At 40.6% G+C, this 18,692-nt stretch overlaps 1 protein-coding gene across 1 annotated transcript in view; it reads right to left on the bottom strand.

The window, feature by feature from the left end:
- Positions 1-6,361: 6,361 nt before the first annotated feature.
- Positions 6,362-18,692, bottom strand: part of kcnj19a (potassium inwardly rectifying channel subfamily J member 19a) — a 36,801-nt gene continuing 24,470 nt past the window's right edge. The window contains exon 3 of the mRNA XM_060892739.1: positions 6,362-10,502. Within this exon, the coding sequence (XP_060748722.1) occupies positions 9,862-10,502 (641 nt within the window). The 3' untranslated portion in view covers positions 6,362-9,861. The remainder of the gene's footprint in view (positions 10,503-18,692) is intronic.

Here is an 18,692-nt window from a genome sequence, read left to right as displayed (position 1 = left end):
TTGGAATGGAAATGAAGGACTGACAGCAGCACATTAGCAGATCTGCTGAATTCATAGAGTAACCTTGAAATAAGCAAACTCCTGTCATCCAGCCTACATTCCAGCAGCTTGTTTTTCACTCAGCAGGTCTGTTTCCTGTCACCAGCAAGGCGCACACAAAGAGCGAATATCATTAACGAGGGTTGCCAGGTTTCAGTGAAACTTCTAGTGTAACCAGGTTTCAAAAACAACACAACAGACCATAAAATTAGCCTCAAAATATTAAGATATTGTTCCCCAGCAATTGCAGTTCTTATGTCCGGGCATCATCCACTTCGTCTTTGTAATAAATCTTAAAATAGAATGAATATAATTCTGATCTGATTTTACACCGATCAACAAGATCAAAAAAACAATTTCTTATACATGTTGAACTAAAACATTTATCTCATTTATCACCTACCGTATATGTGAAACACTTAAAGGATTAAATAATTCAGTTCCTATCTAGATTTGTAAAGTTTGTCATGACAAACTTTGATGTTGGCTTTGACGATGCAAGGATGGTGCTTTTTGGAGGCAAGTGGACATAAGGGTTAGTGTTGCTTTTGGAGGCAAGTGGACAGAAAGCTAGAACATTTGGAGGTAAGCGGAGACAAGCCTGTGACATCATCCAAATACTCCTGAGGAAGTTCCCCTTATTGTGCTGAGTGTTTTGATATATCATATGCCCATGTTGTGCAATTTTTTTCTTTTCACGTGACATCACGTGACGTCACGTGACATCATCAGAATACACGTGAGGAAGTTCCCCTCATTGTTCTGAGTGTTTTGATATGTCAGATGTCCATGTTGTAAAAAGTTTTTTGATTTTGCATATTTTGGGGGCGGGGCTGCGGGACAACCGAAAGGCCAGTCGGTACACCAATTTAAAAGTTTGTTCAGAGTATCACCCTAAAGGAGCTGGCCGAGTTTGGTGTAGATAGTTCAAAAGCTTGCCGAGTTATAAACATCCAAAGTTTATAATGGGAGTCTATGGGAAAAAAGGTCACTTTGAGACCCAGTACCGGAAGTACCGGTACTCGGATCGCTTAAAAAAGTAATAGCAACAAACTTCAGACCAGGGTCTACAACATATCTGAATTTGGTGCATGTGGCTCGAAAGCCCTAGGAGGAGTTACTCTTGATAAATTTTTGTCTAAGCTTAAACAGGAAAACAGAATGTTGGCTTCTACAAAGCGACATAATTATTCCATGGTTGGTGAACTTTACATTAATGTAATGGGAATGTTGAAAGTCCCAGGTCTGTATTTGTACTTTAATTCTACTTGGAAATTGATTTATTTGTTAACAAATTGGTTGATTAATTTATTTGAACGTGATTTGTCTGAACACACTGTGCCTGGGTTCATGGTGCTAAAGTGATGGTTGAGCTTCTTATTAAATCTAAGACCAAATCCCAGGACTTTTAGTAAGATACTCAATTTTTAACTATTCTTCATGCGTGCACTATATATATATATATATAGATGAATGGGGGCATGGTGGCTTAGTGGTTAGCACGTTCGCCTCACACCTCCAGGGTTGGGGGTTCGATTCCCGCCTCCGCCTTGTGTGTGTGGAGTTTGCATGTTCTCCCCGTGCCTCGGGGGTTTCCTCCGGGTACTCCGGTTTCCTCCCCCAGTCCAAAGACATGCATTGTAGGTTGATTGGCATCTCTGGAAAATTGTCCGTAGTGTGTGATTGCATGAGTGAATGAGAGTGTGTGTGTGTGCCCTGCGATGGGTTGGCACTCCGTCCAGGGTGTATCCTGCCTTGATGCCCGATGACACCTGAGATAGGCACAGGCTCCCCGTGACCCGAGGTAGTTCGGATAAGTGGTAGAAGATGAATGAATGAATATATAGATGATTCACAACCCCGAATAAATCACTGTGACCTTCAACTTTATTTTCTTTTCACATTGTACGTTGCTCTAGTGTTTTTTTTTGTGTCGTTGTTTGTATATCCCTTAGCATATTGTCTGTACTACCATCAGATATGCTTTTTTTTTTTCTCTCCACAGCAGTAATCATTATTTTTACTGTCCAATCAGATGCCCTCAATTATCACCAGACTGTACAGGGGTTAAACTCTGATCCAATCAAACTGCACAACCTTAGAGCCTCATTGTGGCATTATGAGAGGCATGAAGCGCTTTCTACTTCTCAGTGGGTGATGATTAGGTCTCCAACATTTTCCTGGCTCTGAGAAAACATTTGAATAAATATGAGATAAATCAGAATGCGTTTCATCTGTGAACATTGGAAACTGTGAATGTTTGCTGGCATCCCACGAAATTGAATGCGTCAGTGTTTCGTTTAGATTAAAACAATGTTATTTCTCCCCGATTCTCTGATCTCTGCATCTATTCTAATGAATAATATCTAAATTGCCTCCAATTCCGTTATTATTGCACTGAGTCTGCAATCAGTGTTTGTGACAATGTCTAGGAAATCTAAACAACTCAGAGGTTCCTCAGAGGCTTCATGCCTTCTTAAAATGGTTATATTTTATTTCTTTTCCACCCTCAATTAAAGTTATATGGTTCTTCATACAGCCTTTTAAGGTGCCCTTCCACACAAAACCGTTTTTACTTGTATTTTTTGATATGTGTTAGGTCCATATGTCTTTGTGTTGTGTCGTGAATTTGAAAACGAACTGCTACCTCCCACCTTAAGTGGCCAGTTCTAGCCACTTAAAAGAAATAAGGGGAGAAATCAGGTCAGTTGGAAAAGCTGGTCACTCTGACATCAGAGTGACTGAGCTCATTACTATTCATGAGCTCTTCCACTTGAGACCGCGCCCCCAGAATTCGTGTAGCTCAGTGAGTTTCCTATACAGCAAGGATGGCTGAACGTCAACGGGCTTGTGAAGAAGCCATTCTGCCACAATTCAAGGTGATTGTAAACAAATTTCCTCTAGCCTAGGCTACTTATTGCGCTGGGTGAATGAATAGTCATGCTCTCATATCCTAGCGGTTAGCCAATCGGAGCCAAGCAGCATAGCTCATTTGAATATTCATGAGAACTGGCGCAAATCGAGCTGAGTCTTCCTGCAGGCTTTCTATACCACACTAGAATGGCTTGAAACAAGGTAACCAAGGCATTATTTCCACAAAAAAATGTTACAGAGTCCATGGTAAACTTCAGGCATTACCACAAAAGTAATGAAATAAGTGTGGCAGGGCACCTTTAATAGTTTAAGTAAAACAAACGATCATGCAAAGTTTTAGAGAAAAAGGTTTTAGTCAAAAAAAAATTTAGACCACCATTTTTTACCCATATTGGTCTGATGATGGCACAGTAGCCATTTTATATATAAGAATAAGTATTTCTGAATTTTTTTTCTTAACTAACTTAACAGGTAACGCAGCTCCACAGTGTGTGGAAAGAACTCACTGGGTGTAAAAGGTGGTGAAAATCACCCAACAACTTCCTGCCATTGAGTATCTGAGTATCCAACAGTAGATGTCTGCAAAGAGCACACAATATCATCAAGGACTCCTTCCACCCTAGTCACCACCTTTCATTCTGGAAGAGATACAGAAACACCACAATCCGCACCAGCACCAGCAGGATCAGAGCCGCTAGAACCCCCGTGTCTTACTAATACTTCACTATCTGTAATCACATAACATTTCTGCTCCACTCTTCCAGATGTACATCCAGTCACGTCTTTTCCTTACATTAACTTACATTATGTACATTGCTTACCCTATAGTTTACCTCAGTTTACGTATATTATCTGGTCATACACTGTATATTTCTTGGTTAATCTTGTACATTTTACATTTACATTTACAGCATTTGGCAGACGCCCTTATCCAGAGCGACGTACATAAGTGCTTAAATCTCTAACATTGGATACATTAATGCTGGATCACTAAGTTACATACTTAAGATACCATGAGTTTAAAACATTTGTTCAAAGTTACTATGAAAAAGTGTCAAAGATTTTTTATTTATTTTTTTTTTAAATGCAAAAGATAAGGAAAGAAGTGCTAGTTGAAGTGTTTCCTGAATAAGTAGGTCTTCAACCGCCGCTTGAAAATAGCCAGTGACTCAGCTGTCCGGACCTCTAGGGGAAGTTCATTCCACCACCTTGGTGCCAGTACAGAGAAGAGTCTTGTAGTATGCTTGCATTATGTATACATACAATATACATAATGCACACATTTGCGTAGAATCATATAGCATTATCTAACCGGCATATATTTGTATTTTTCACATTTTATCTGCCATAACTTTATTAATTGATGTGCATATATTTACAGATGCTAAACAGCATTTCATTGCTATGTACTATAGCTGTACTATGCAATGGCAATCTAAAAGCACACAACAGGATTCATTAAGTTGTACCTGCTTAGAATACAGGAGAAGCTAGCAAAATTTCCAATATGGGGTTCACTGTAATTTGGTGCTTGGACCCCAAAGGCAGTCGTGGCCGGGGCCTAATGGTTATACTGACTCGTAATCCGAAGGTTGTGGGTTCGAGTCTCAGGCCGGCCACGACTGAGGTGCCCCTGAGCAAGGCACCGAACTCCCCAACTGCTCCCCGGGCGCCGCAGCATAAATGGCTGCCCACTGCTCTGGGTGTGTGTTCACGGTGTGTGTTCACAGCTGTGTGTGTGCACTTTGGATGGGTTAAATGCAGAGAACGAATTCTGAGTATGGGTCACCGTACATTGTCACGTCAATGTCTTGCAATAATAATAAAACTGGAGGTTTTACAGATCATGGCTGCATTGAGTCCCACATTATTTGAGGTTAAATTTTAGACTCATTAAACTAAACTAAACACAATGTCATGTCATGACCTTGTATTGTCACAGGTTGTTACCCTTACATGCCTCTTTTGATTACACTGTTTATTTAAACCCTCCTGCATCTTCTGTTCTTTTTGCACTTTAATATTCCTCAGTGTTTTATCATTACCAAGCTGTTTATTGTGTAGTATGTTTTCTGGATTTTTATCGTTTCGTTTTCATTTCCTTCTAAGTCAAGAACTGTGACAAAGTCCAACACTTAATCTGGACAATTTTTTATTCATTGAATTTGTTTTTTATTCATTGAATTCTGAACATCATTGTATTGTTGAGTTATTGTTCAGTGCAAAATTAAAGCTGCTAATTTATAATCAGTTCCACTGATCGGCCCATGATGTGGACAGTGCTGCATTAATAATTCCAGACTTTTCTAGGTTGCTTCTTCTTCCTGGAACCTTAGTGTTGAAAATACTTGTTTATTTCAAGGGCATTAGAATCTCATACTTCTAATTGGGCTGGAACTCGAAATAATTGTTTCACAACATTGTTTTATTCATGCCACATCGGCTCAGTCTGGATATTACATGAATAAAACATCGTGCAGTCGTGCACGAATAAACGGTGAAAGGAAATGATGTCGAACGCAACTCCACGACTATGCATAATGCACCTGCACATCAAAAGTGTTGCAATATGGTCATTTGGATCACAAATTCAGTGTCATTACAGAGCGTTAACCCCTTAAAGTCCCAGGAGCTTGATGAATGCAGATTTACATTTTTCACACTCGTTACTACACCCTACAGTAGATGCTGAATAATTAATAGGAGTTAATATGTCTTTATAGTGCAACACTGACAAATGCGTCAGAAGGTTTTCATTCATTCATTCGTTCTTTCGTTCGTTCATTCATTCATTCATTCATTCATTCATTTGTTCATTCATTCGTTCATTGTCTGTAGCAGCAGATTAGGGAGTATTTCAGGTAAGAAAACAAAAAAGAGACATCAGAGGTTTGTATTAATGCAATCATTTATATATATATATATAAATGATGTATATATTTATTTATATATATAAATACCATTTATATATATATAAATGGTATAAATGGTGTATATATATATATATATATAAATGGTGTCGTTTCTATAGTAACAACTTGAACGGTGCATGTTTGAGATAATCCAAATTATTATTCTTATGTATTGATATAGTGAAGATTTCTTTAAGGAGATGTTTAGTCAGAGTTTATGGAAGGAGTCTCCAGTGTCCAAGCTGTGTCTGTGTGTTTTTCTTTCTTTATTTAATTAACTTCAAGAGAGATAAATAAATAGAGACTTGTGCAGGAACAATGCGTGTGGTGTAATAATATGTTTAATGTGTGTGTAATATGTGAACAGGAACGTTCTTGTTTTGTAGTATGACGTTCATTAAGAATTTTGATCATCATATGACACTTTAAAAGGAATTAAACAATTTCATAACAGCATCCTGTTGATGATTCTTTTTTTCTATCACAGCATGTATTATTGTGCTTTATTGCTTAAAGTAAGTAGAAAGATGACACATCGGTTTAATAAACAGTGACCCCATAAAAGATAAAGTGTAATAATAACCACAAACAAAAGCCTCTTAAATATAATTTATTCATATCCAATCTAATGGACTATGAGGAGAGACGGTGCTACACAGAGATGGTGAAGTGTAACTGCATGCACACATGGTTTGTTAGTGTGTGTGTGTGTGTTTGTGTGTGTGCGCGCTAGAGTGCTAGGGGTCCGTCGCACCAACAAGTTAATAGCTTTCTGGGTGGAAATTAAATCTGCTACATCAACTAGTCATGTATTATATTATATCATATTATATTTATTGTTACTAATTATACACAGGTATTATAAGCTATAAGTCTTCGCCATGGTGACCAACATAAACAGCAGATCCTTAAATCTAAAGGCGGCTGCAATCCGTCGTATTCATAATGAACTCGAGTTGATATCAACATAATCAGACAGCGACTAATGTGATTTGGAGGAATTTTCCGAACTGATATTTCCTTTTTTTTGTCTTTTATGGAAACTGTAGAGTGAAAAAAACACTCCAGGCTTTGCAATCATTCCTGCTAAATACACTAGGATAAGGCAGCAGTTATTACCCAGAAGCTGCACAATATATAAAGAAGAACATAATAAACATCCATGATATTTAACTCATGATAATGAGGACCTTCATTTGTGCAGCGATGAAGGTAAAACGAGCTTTGTATGCGTTATTTTGCTACACATTCACGTGTCAATTAACAAGAATATTCAAAAGGGTTTCATTCAAATACCTTACTCATATTTAGACTATGTTTAGTAGCTGTGTTAATGTTTCACTGGCATTTGTTAGCTCTTAAATGGATATTAAGGGACCGTTGTCAAATTGTTCATGGGTCACTGAGAGTTTCAGTGAAACTCTGTGCATATTAATTCCTGAAAACAGGTGACATTTATGCTGCATTTGATTGGGCTAGTTAAGGTCCACAGCCACTTTGGTTACTGGAATTGTTTATAGATTGTATATAGAGTCATTAATAACAAAGGTTTGGTATTTTCACAGATCACTAATTTTAATTGCATGCACTTTGTTGACGGTCCCTTATGTTCAGAACTGATTATCACCAGGTTGAAGATTTTCCAGGTGCATAATTTTCTCATCGATTTAGATAGACAGATTAAACTATTTAGATCAGTCTATCTATACAGTATAATATCAAAAGTATATGAACATCTGACCACGATGGCCATACTTATTTTACCTATATCTTATTTTACATTTAGATTATTTACCTTTACATCATTTCCTGTCCAGTGTCACCAAAATGAGGATGAGGTTCCTTTCTGAGTCTGGTTCCTCTCGAGGTTTCTTCCTCATTTCATCTCGGGAAGTTTTTCCTTGTCACCGTCACCTCAGGCTTGATCCTTAGGGATCGATGTTAGATATAAATAGTAACTTAAATTTAAACTTTATTATTCTGTTTCTATACTTATGTAAAGCTGCGATGAGAGTCTGTCGATTGTTAAAAGTTCTAGACAAATAAATTGAAATAAAAAATAACAAACGCATAACATTAATATGGAGTTAATGGGGTTAAATAGGGTTGAGGTCCAATCTCAAAGCAAGTCACTCGACTACACAAAGACAACATTCTCTACAACTGTCTGCTTTCAACTTTGGTGCAAATCCATTATATGGCTGTGATAGTCAGGTGTCCACATACTTAATGTACTCTAACTTATAAAACTAATAAACTAATAAAAACTAATAAAACTAATTAACTAATACAAATTCTGTTCAAGGGGGGCACGGTGGCTTAGTGGTTAGCACGTTCGCCTCACACCTCCAGGGTTGGGGGTTCGATTCCCGCCTCCGCCTTGTGTGTGTGGAGTTTGCATGTTCTCCCCGTGCCTCGGGGGTTTCCTCCGGATACTCCGGTTTCCTCCCCCGGTCCAAAGACATGCATGGTAGGTTGATTGGCATCTCTGGAAAATTGTCCCTAGTGTGTGATTGCGTGAGTGAATGAGTGTGTGTGTGTGCCCTGCGATGGGTTGGCACTCCGTCCAGGGTTTATCCTGCCTTGATGCCCGATGACGCCTGAGATAGGCACAGGCTCCCCGTGACCCGAGGTAGTTCGGATAAGCGGTAGAAGATGAATGAATGAATGAATGAAATTCTGTTCAGATCAGCCAAATAGATCAGCCAACTTTGTGGTGTAATCGGATATGCTAAGCTAAAAATTGCTAACAATCTAAGTTTCTCTCGCTGATCTTGTGGAATCCTCTGCTAAACTTCTGAACATCTTCGACCCCGAGACCGAAATGTCCGCAATTGTACATCACTTTTATGCTTTTTAGTCATTTATGCTGAAGGATTTGCAAATTTCTTGGCTAATGTAATTTGCCTGGATCAAACAGCACAGCTGAAAAACTTTCTCAAAGGTTTTTAGTGACATTTGCAAACTAAAAATATTCACAAGTTATGAACTCCTTTCTTTTAGGAGCTTCTGTCTTCTCTGTAAGCTAGTTTTCTGCCTATATACCTGATACAGGGTTTCAAAATGAGTTTTGGAATTGTGAATCGTTTCGACTGTTCTCTGGACATCCCTGGACACCGAGGTGCATCAAGTACAGTAACTGTACAAACCATCACATTGAAAAATAAAAGTGTGTTAAATGTAGAAATGTGGGTGAGTTCTGTCTGGATACTAACTAGCAGCTTTGCTTAACGTAACAGACGTAAAGTGCTTTATTTTAGCCTCTCTTCATTGGCTTCCTGTCTATTTTAGAATTCAATTTAAAATGTTGTTGGTTGTTTTTAAAGCTCTTAATGGTCAAGCCCCATCTTATCTCACAGATCATCTTATTCCTTCTTCATCCACCAGATCTTTAAGATCTTCAGATAGAGCTCTCTTGGTTGTCCCTTGTTGACGCTTAAAAACGAAGGGTGCTAGGGCTTTTTCTATTGCGGCCCCACGTCTGTGGAACGAACTTCCACTGGACATTCGCCTTGCACCTTTTAAAGTGAAGCTGAAAACATATTTTTATTCCCAGGCATTTTAATCGGATTTTGTCTATGTTCTATTGTTTTATTGTATCATCTGTTTTGTTTATTTTACGTTTAGTTTTCGACTTTGTTCAGCACTTTGGTCAGTTCTGCTGTGATAAATGTGCTATATAAATAAACTTTACTTACTTACTTACTTACTATTTCTTATCTTTAACGGTTCTGACCTGTTGGTGCAAACGGACCAAAATAACAGGAGTCCCTTCTAGAGTCTGGTAGTGTGTGAAATGGACATAAACAAACACGCATCCAAAAGATTAAATACCCCCCTGCTGTTCATGCGTGGATCAGTCCATCCTCTTCTCCATCTTTCTGTCAGGATTTTATTTGCAGTTCATCCATGACCTCTGACCTCTCTTATATGCACGTTAGTATGTATGTTAGTAATAGTTGTTCTTTCATGCTGATGCAGGACCCAAATCGTGTCAAATCCCGGATCAGCAACAAAGAACAAAGTCGCTGAGACCTCAGCGGTCAGCGTTCATCCTCCTCAGTTTAGCAGGCAGCTTATCCTCCATTCTGGATCCAGATGAGGGCAGAGGAGTGTGTGGAGGAGCGTGATTGTGTGGTAGGGTGATGGGAGAAGGCATTGGGGGCAGCCTCCTCTGCTGGAGGTCTCCGGTGGACATGGTCATGGGTTCCACCCTGAGAGCTTTGAGATGGAAGTCGTCTGATTGGCCGGGACCGGAGCCCATGCGCTGCAGTTTAAGGGGCAAGTCGCCTGTGCTGGACGCCTTCTCCGAGGCCTGGGAGCTCAAACGCAGAACCATCTTAGGCAGCTCCTCTTTCCCGGATGAGCTCATCCTCTGGAGCTTACTGGGTAGCCTACAGGAGGCACTTCCTCCAAGGCTGGGCCGCTCTTCTCCCAATTCCAAGCAGTTAACAGAGAAGACGCGTTCGCGGTGTGGCACAGTGAATGGAGAAGGAAGCGAATGTTTTTCCTCGTGCTCTTTGACACTGTAAGGTGGCGTAGGAACCTCAAACGTACTGTGAAACTGTGAGTAGTCCACGCGGAAGAAGCCCTCCTCTAGAGACATGACCGGTAAGAAGCGGTGTCCCCACAACACCTCGTCCTCTGTGTAGGAAGTGCGAGCCTGGCATGTCATACCTAAAATACAGGGACAAGCAAAGACACATTAATCCTCATAATAATTTCACTAGTGATCAAATAATGGTGTTGAAAACATTTGCACACTCAGAGTGTTCGCATTTCAAGCCATCTCTTTCTTTTCTTTAGTAACAGTAATATTTCAAAATATACTGAGTATATAAACATATATCAAGTACATAATATAGTCTGTATATATTTAATATATATAATTGTAAAATAATAATAATAATAATGCTTGAAATCATTAGTTAAAAGCTTTTATAGATGAGCAAAAAAATAAAAACCCTTATTTATTTATTTGTTTGTTTGTTTGTTTGTTTATTTATTTGTTTGTTTGTTTATTGGACCCAAAGGTCAGTTGTTTCCTGATTCATCAATTTGTTCTGATTCCGGAAATAAGCGTAAAGTCAATTGGACGTAACAGCTTTGAAAATTAATAAAGGTTTTTGAATATAAACCCCATATAAATGACGAGCGTCCGGACATAAAATAAACAAAACTCGAAACATTAAAGTCAAGTCCAACCTGAAAATATTAAAAGCTGAGAGCTATTTAATTATAATTCTTTTCATGTACATGTGACTTATTATGCATAATTAAAGCTCAAACAGTGTAATGGTTAATACATGATTAATAGGTAATATATTAATGTTTTATAAGCACTTTATAATGTAAGTTCAATGTAACATAAAACCAGAAATAAATAAATAAAAAAACAAACAAACAAACAAAAAAAAAATCACCCAGGCAGAGATGTTAGAAGCAACAAACAAATGATTCATCTCTGTCTTGATTTGACTCTCCTGTTGCCTCCATCGCTGCGAGACTAATTTACACTCTGAATGTAGTGTGTGCGTGTGTGTGTGTGTGTGTGTGCTAGCTACGTGTGATTCTTCAGCCAGCAACTAAGTGAGGTATTCAGTGGTTTAGAAAGCGAGTCGTTCTGATCGTTACTCAGCTCTGCTTTATATCCACAGCCGAGCTCAGAGAGAGCACAAAATCCGATTTCTGGCGTTTCTGCCTCCAATTTAAATTAGTCAATAAACCGATTAGGCCAGAGTTGTTTGTCCGTGCAAAGTAAAAGGAAGTCTTTCAGGCTGTTGCAAAGAAATATAATTAATGAAGAAGGAAGTTATTTAGCAAAATAATGGTGAAGGAGAAGGAGGGAGAGAGAGAGAGAGAGAGAGAGAGAGAGAGAGAGAGAGAGAGAGATCATAAGAGTAAGAACAGTATAATAATTAGTTTAAAAAAAATGCACAAGATTTTTTTTGTATATTCTTAAGTAAAAATAAATAATTAAAATGAAATAGTAGAGCTACATTTTTACAGATATAAAAAATAGTAATAAATAAATAATAAACAAATAAAAATAGTAACTGTTCTCTAGAAAATAAACACTATTATTATTATTATTATTATTATTATTATTATTATTATTATTATTATTACTACTATTACTATTATTATTATTATTATTATTATTATTATTATTAGATCAATATCATTATTAGCAATTCTACAAAATAAAATGACTAAATCTAAAAATACAACGAAGTACAAATAAATCAATCAAACAAATAAACAAACAAACAAACAAACAAGCAGTCAGATAAAAGTGCTCTATAACTTAGCTAATGTAATTGCTGTCATTGCTTTTCATTTATGTGTAATAACAGTTTTTTTTTACACAGCATTAAGGAGTAACTTTAACATCAGCATGAATATCAAAGCAGATCTGAGTTCAAAAACCTCCACATATATTCATTATTCTTATATATAAGGATCGGATCCCATCAGGGACATTTAATCTCACAGATGAAATAAAAATATGAAATATTTGATGTTCCTCAGCATGATTTCTCCTTTGATCAGCTCATCCACTTTAATTGGACTCAGTCTGATCCCTTCATTTGAATCCGCATGCAGTACAGGTTTATCGAGCGCAGCTCCTCACGCAGAGTAATTAACACACTAAAGTCTCAGCTAAATTCCACACACGTTTCTTAATTATACCTGGTACGTGAGCCACAGTTCAACAAGCGCTGTAATACGAAGCCCGTTATCTCTAAACGTAAGGAAATCTAAATCTCATCAGACAGGATCTTCATGAAATCCGCTGAAGTGTCCGATGTGATGATGCGCTCTGACAGATGATCCTTTGCAGATGTCCGAGCTTCCCCATCACTAGAAATGTCTACAATCTCAGTTAAGACTCATGCGTACTTATTTTCTAAAGCGTTACGGTTGAATCTTTTTGCTTTTCTTCACTGTTGCAAGTTTGTAACTAGATTTGTAAAGTTCGTCGCGACAAACTTTGATGTTGGCTTTGACGAGGCAAGTATTTGCAAAGGCCGGTGCTTTTTGGAGGCGAGTGGACATAAGGGTCAGTGTTACTTTTGGAGGCAAGTGGACAGAAAGATAGGGTGCCAAAACATTTGGAAGCAAGTGGAGACAAGCGTGTGACGTCATCTGAATTCTCCTGAGGAAGTTCCCCTCATTGGGCTGAGTGTTTTGATATGTCACATGCCCATGTTGTGCAAAATTTTTTATTTTCACGTGACATCACGTGACGTCACATGACGTCACCAGAATACATGTGAGGAAGTTCCCCTCATTGTTCTGAGTGTTTTGATATGTCACATGTCCATGTTGTAAAACGTTTTTTGATTTTGCATATATTGGGGCGGGGCTGCGGCACAACCGAAAGGCCAGTCGGTACACCAATTTAAAAGTTTGTTCAGAGTATCACCCTAAAGGAGCTGGCCGAGTTTGGTGTAGATAGTTCAAAAGCTTGCCGAGTTATAAACATCCAAAGTTTATAATGGGAGTCTATGGGGAAAAAAGGTCACTTTGAGACCCGGTACCGAAAGTACCGGTACTCGGACCGCTTAGAAAAGCAATAGCAACAAACTTCAGACCAGGGTCTACAACATATCTGAATTTGGTGCATGTGGCTTGAAAGCCCTAGGAGGAGTTACTCTTGATAAATTTTTGTCTAAGCTTAAACAGGAAAACAGAATGTTGGCTTCTACAAAGCGACATAATTATGTTGTGTCTCTTCTGAACACTAATCACAGTAAATAGAAAATCTGTGCTTGTCAATACGCAAGTCTTTCTTTCAATACTTCTTTCCTCCGTGTTATTTTTCCTTTGCTTTACTGTCTGATTATTTCCAGTCTCTCTGAGGCCTTCAGAAAAATCGGGAAAGGAGAAACTAATCCATGTGGCTCATCTTTATTCCACGCGCTGCTCCACACCGTCTCGGGCGATTTCTCGATCACTTCTGATGACGTCTTATAGATGTGTCAGAAATACAGACCCCTGAGTGCCGCATGTCACGTGCATCACGTTAACACACACGCCACAGACAGCCTTAATACACATGCACCTTACCTTACCTTACCTTCCTACCTAAACCTGTGAGCCTTGACCTGCTCCTCTAATGTAGAATTAATACAAAGTTGATGTTTCTTCAAGCCTAAAATTCTTACTTTTCTAAAATGCTTAGTTTATTCTATGTACCAAGGCAAATTCCACATACTGATGCTGATGCAATTGTCCGTAGTGTGTGATTGCATGAGTGAATGAGAGTGTGTGTGTGCCCTGCGATGGGTTGGCACTCCGTCCAGGGTGTATCCTGCACAGGCTCCCCGTGACCCGAGGTAGTTCGGATAAGCGGTAGAAAATGAATGAATGAATGAATGAATGAATGAATGAATGAATGATGCTGATGCTGATTCTGGTCACACAAATATAAGATGAGATGAGAACATAAGATGAGTGCTGAAAAACTGAAACACCTAGAATCCTGAGTTGAGGATGAGGTTCCCTTTTGAGTCTGGTTCCTCTCAAGGTTTCTTCCTCTTCCATCTAAGGGAGTTTTTCCTCACCACAGTCACCTCAGTCACCTCAGACTTGTTCTTGGTGATAAATACAAACACATTGGACTTTTTTGAGACTTCCATTCTTAAAAGCGCTATACAAATTAAATCAAACTGAACTGAATCGGGGGGGAACAGTGGCTTAGTGGTTAGCACGTTCGCCTCACACCTCCAGGGTTGGGGGTTCGATTCCCGCCTCCACCTTGTGTGTGTGGAGTTTGCATGTTCTCCCCGTGCCTCGGGGGTTTCCTCCAGGTACTCCGGTTTCCTCCCCTGGTCCAAAGACATGCATGGTAGGTTGATTGGCATCTCTGGAAAATTGTCCGTAGTGTGTGATTGTGTGAGTGAATGAGAGTTTGTGTGTGTGTGTGTGCCCTGCGATGGGTTGGCACTCCGTCCAGGGTGTATCCTGCCTTGATGCCCAATGACACCTGAGGCACAGGCTTCCCGTGACCCGAGGTAGTTCGGATAAGCGGTAGAAAATGAGTGAGAGTGAGAGAGAGTGAAATGAATCGAATTGAACTTTACTCGAGATTCACAATGAACCATTTTTAACAGAATATGACACGAGGTACAGTTTAGTTCCTGCAGCATTATTTTTTTTTTATAAAGAATTCATGCCTCTGAATGTTATTGTCACGGACGCAGGATAAAACGGGACCCAAATGCAGGATAGGAAAACGGAACAGGGGTTTATTAACTAAACAGACACTAAACAAGACACAGACGAAGACAACAGTGGACAACACAGTAGATTCCGCGCTGCACAAGGCAACGCGGCACGGTTAAATAAACAGGTAATTACAATAGGAAACAGGTGTGTGGAAACAGGAGACGCAGACAAAGACGGGGCAGACACGTGACGAGGAACATAACAAATGCACATGGCCAAAAGTCCGTGCTGAGTCCTGACAGAGCCCCGCCCCAAGGCACGGCTCCCGACGCGCCAACCCGTCTTGATAGTCCCGACGGGGTCCGGGTGGGGGGAGCAAGGCACACGGCAAGGCAGGTGGGGGGAGCAAGGCACACGGCGAGGCAGGTGGGGGGAGCAAGGCACACGGTGAGGCAGGTGGGGGGAGCAAGGCACACGGCGAGGCTGGTGGGGGGGAGCAAGGCACACGGCGGCGCAGCCAGAGGGGCAGAGCGACGTCCACAGCCGAGCAGGGGGAACAAGCGACGTCCACAGCCGAGCAGGGGGAACGAGCGACGTCCACAGCCGAGCAGGGGGAACGAGCGACGTCCACAGCCGAGCAGGGGGAACGAGCGACGTCCACAGCCGAGCAGGGGGAACGAGCGACGTCCACAGCCGAGCAGGGGGAACGAGCGACGTCCACAGCCGAGCAGGGGGAACGAGCGACGTCCACAGCCGAGCAGGGGGAACGAGCGACGTCCACAGCCGAGCGGGGGGGGACGAGCCGAGCTGAAGGGCCGAGCGCAACCACCTACACGAGTCCAGAACACCAAAAATAAACAAATAAATAAAACAAAAATCCCCCTAGGGCAAAAACATACAGGCCTGCCACACCCCCCACAGACAGAAAGTGGGGTGGCGTCCTCCACGGGAAAACCAGGAAGTGGAGCGACGTCCCCCACCGGACAGGTGCAGGGCGATGTCGCAGGACACCGAGATAAACAGAAAAACCAAAAAATCGGGCTGGTGACATGGACCGCAACCAGGAAGTGAGGCGACGCCCCCCGATGAATACCGGAAGCAGAGCGGTCAAAACAGTCCAAAAGAAAAAAGTTACTCCCACAAAAAGCCGGTCCAAGCTGGCGCTATCCTGCTGGGTCCTAAAGTGGCGGAATCTTCTGTCACGGACGCAGGATAAAACGCAGGATAGGAAATGCAGGATAGGAAAACGGAACAGGGGTTTATTAACTAAACAGACACAGACGAAGACAACAGTGGACAACACAGTAGATTCCGCGCTGCACAAGGCAACGCGGCACGGTTAAATAGACAGGTAATTACAATAGGAAACAGGTGTGTGGAAACAGGAGACGCAGACAAAGGCGTGGCAGACACGTGACGAGGAACATAACAAGGTACTTGGCCAGAATTCCGGGCTGAGTCCTGACAGTTATAAAGTCTTTATGTATGCACTCTATACTGTGTGTCGATACTGTGTGTGTCTTGACTTCTATACTGTTCTAAAAAATCCTAAATCCGCATCCTAAATCCTTGGTATTATAGAAGGCGACCCCTCATGGTTCATGGTTAACAAAATCAAATGAAGCAAAAGGCATGAAATAAATTTCTCTAGATTTTACTATGGTCATAAATCCACATTCTGAGGAACAGCTGGATGTAGAAGCTCCACTTCAGATCAAGGGAAAATAAATATTCAGGACATGGATGAAGACTTTTAGATGCGTTAATCCCTGAATCCCACAACGTTTTAACGCTAAATGACTCGAACCGCACGAAAAGGCTGGCGAATCGTTTAAAGAAAGAACAAAAGCCCCTCTGATTAGCTGCGGAAATCAGACTGCCTGACCTGAGACTGTGTACAACAGTCAGTTTGACATTACTAGTCAGAGCTGCTGCTGATCCATAACCACTTATGAGCGCGTGACAACACTGAGCTCAGAGAAGAGAAGAGCGTCAGAGGAGAGATTCACCTGAGAGAGAGAGAGAGAGAGAGCGAGAGAGAGAGAGAGAAAGATGCAGATGGAGAAAGGGAGAGAGGGGGGATCCTGAGTGAGAAACAGATCGAACCGGAGAAAAGGAGCACCACAGAAAGAGAGACAGAAAGTAAAAGATGGAGATAAAAAGAGAGGGTGAGATAAAGAGAGAGAGAGAGAGAGAGAGAGAGAGAGAGAGAGAGAGAGAGAGAGAGAGAGATTAAAAGAGAGAGAGAGACAGGAAGTAAACAATGAAGATGGCGAGAGAGAGAGAGAGAGAGAGAGAGAGAGAGAGAGAGAGAGAGAGAGAGAGACTGAATGACAGACAGAAAGAAAAAGAAAGAGATAAAGAGAAAGAGGGAAAACAACTGAAAAGAGAGAAAAAGAGATCAAAAGAAAGAGAGAGAGAGACAGAAAATGAGAACACTGGAGAGAGAAAATAGATTAAGAGAGACCGAAAGAGATAGAGAAAGATGGAAAGAGAGAAACAGAGACTATGAGAGAGAGAAAGAGAGAGAGAGACTGACTGACTGATATATATTTATTTATATATCAGTCATATATATATATGATGGTTGTTAAGTCTGCTAAAAGTTCCTGATGGTGCATTAACACTGAACTTCACTGTTCATCATACAGTAACTAACGTCCTCAATAAATGTGCAGTTATATGAGCAGCTGCAGAATTTCAGCTGAGTCCTTTCATCCAGGAAGAAGAAAACGATAGAGTTGGATGGATAATGTTTGATTCCAATAAAAGCATCAATTCAGACCAGAAACGTTTATAGAGAATAATCTGCATTTCATTACAGACTCATTACATCTTCTATTCCACACAGTGAGGGACAACAGAGAAGTGAAAGCATCAGGATAAGCAGAGGAGAGAAAGAGAAAAGAGGAGGAGAGATGGAGAGAAGAAAACTAGAGATGAAGAACTTGAAATGTAAAGAAGGGAAGGAAAGAAGAAGAGAAGGGAAGTAGAGATGAAAGGTGTACAGAAGGAAACTAGAGATGGAGAGGAAGAAAGTAGAAATGTAGAAAAAAGTAGAGGATGAGAGATGCACGGACGTAGAGATGGAAAGGACGAGAGAAAGAGAGGAGTAAAGAAGTCGAGATGTAGAGAAGGAGAGATGCAGAGAAGGAGAGATGTAGAGAAGGACAGAATGCTTTGACGCTCGTATATCAAAGTGGCACACTGGAGACATAAAGCATTTTATTATGCATAGAATATAGCTGGAAGCAGGAGTGTGTTTATAACACTGCTGTCATAACTCAGTGTGTGTGTGTGTGTGTGTGTGTGTGCATGCGTGCGTGCGTGTGAGAGAGAGAGAGAGAGAGAGAGAGAGAGAGAGAGAGAGAGAGAGAGAGAGAGAGAGAGAGAGAGATGCACGCACATGGTTAGAGAGAAAGATTAAAGAAAAAGATAAACAGGTAGGAAGAGATTAAAAGAGAGACAGTCAGAAAGATAGGTTGTGAGAAAGAAGGAGGAGGAGAAGGAGGGAGAGAGAGACAGGACAAGAGAAGTAGAGAGGGAAAGGGAGAAAGTGATATAGAGATTGAGTGTGTGTGTGTGTGTGAGAGAGAGAGAGAGAGAGAGAGAGAGAGAGAGAGAGAGAGAGAGAGAGAGAGAGAGAGAGAGAATAGGGATACAGAGCGAAACACAATCAGAGTCTTGCAACAA

Source organism: Tachysurus vachellii, chromosome 18 (genome assembly GCF_030014155.1).
Source record: "Tachysurus vachellii isolate PV-2020 chromosome 18, HZAU_Pvac_v1, whole genome shotgun sequence".
Classification (NCBI taxonomy): Eukaryota; Metazoa; Chordata; class Actinopteri; order Siluriformes; family Bagridae; genus Tachysurus; species Tachysurus vachellii.
The sequence above is the reverse complement of the archived record's forward strand: the minus strand, read 5'-3'. Positions and strand labels throughout refer to the sequence as shown.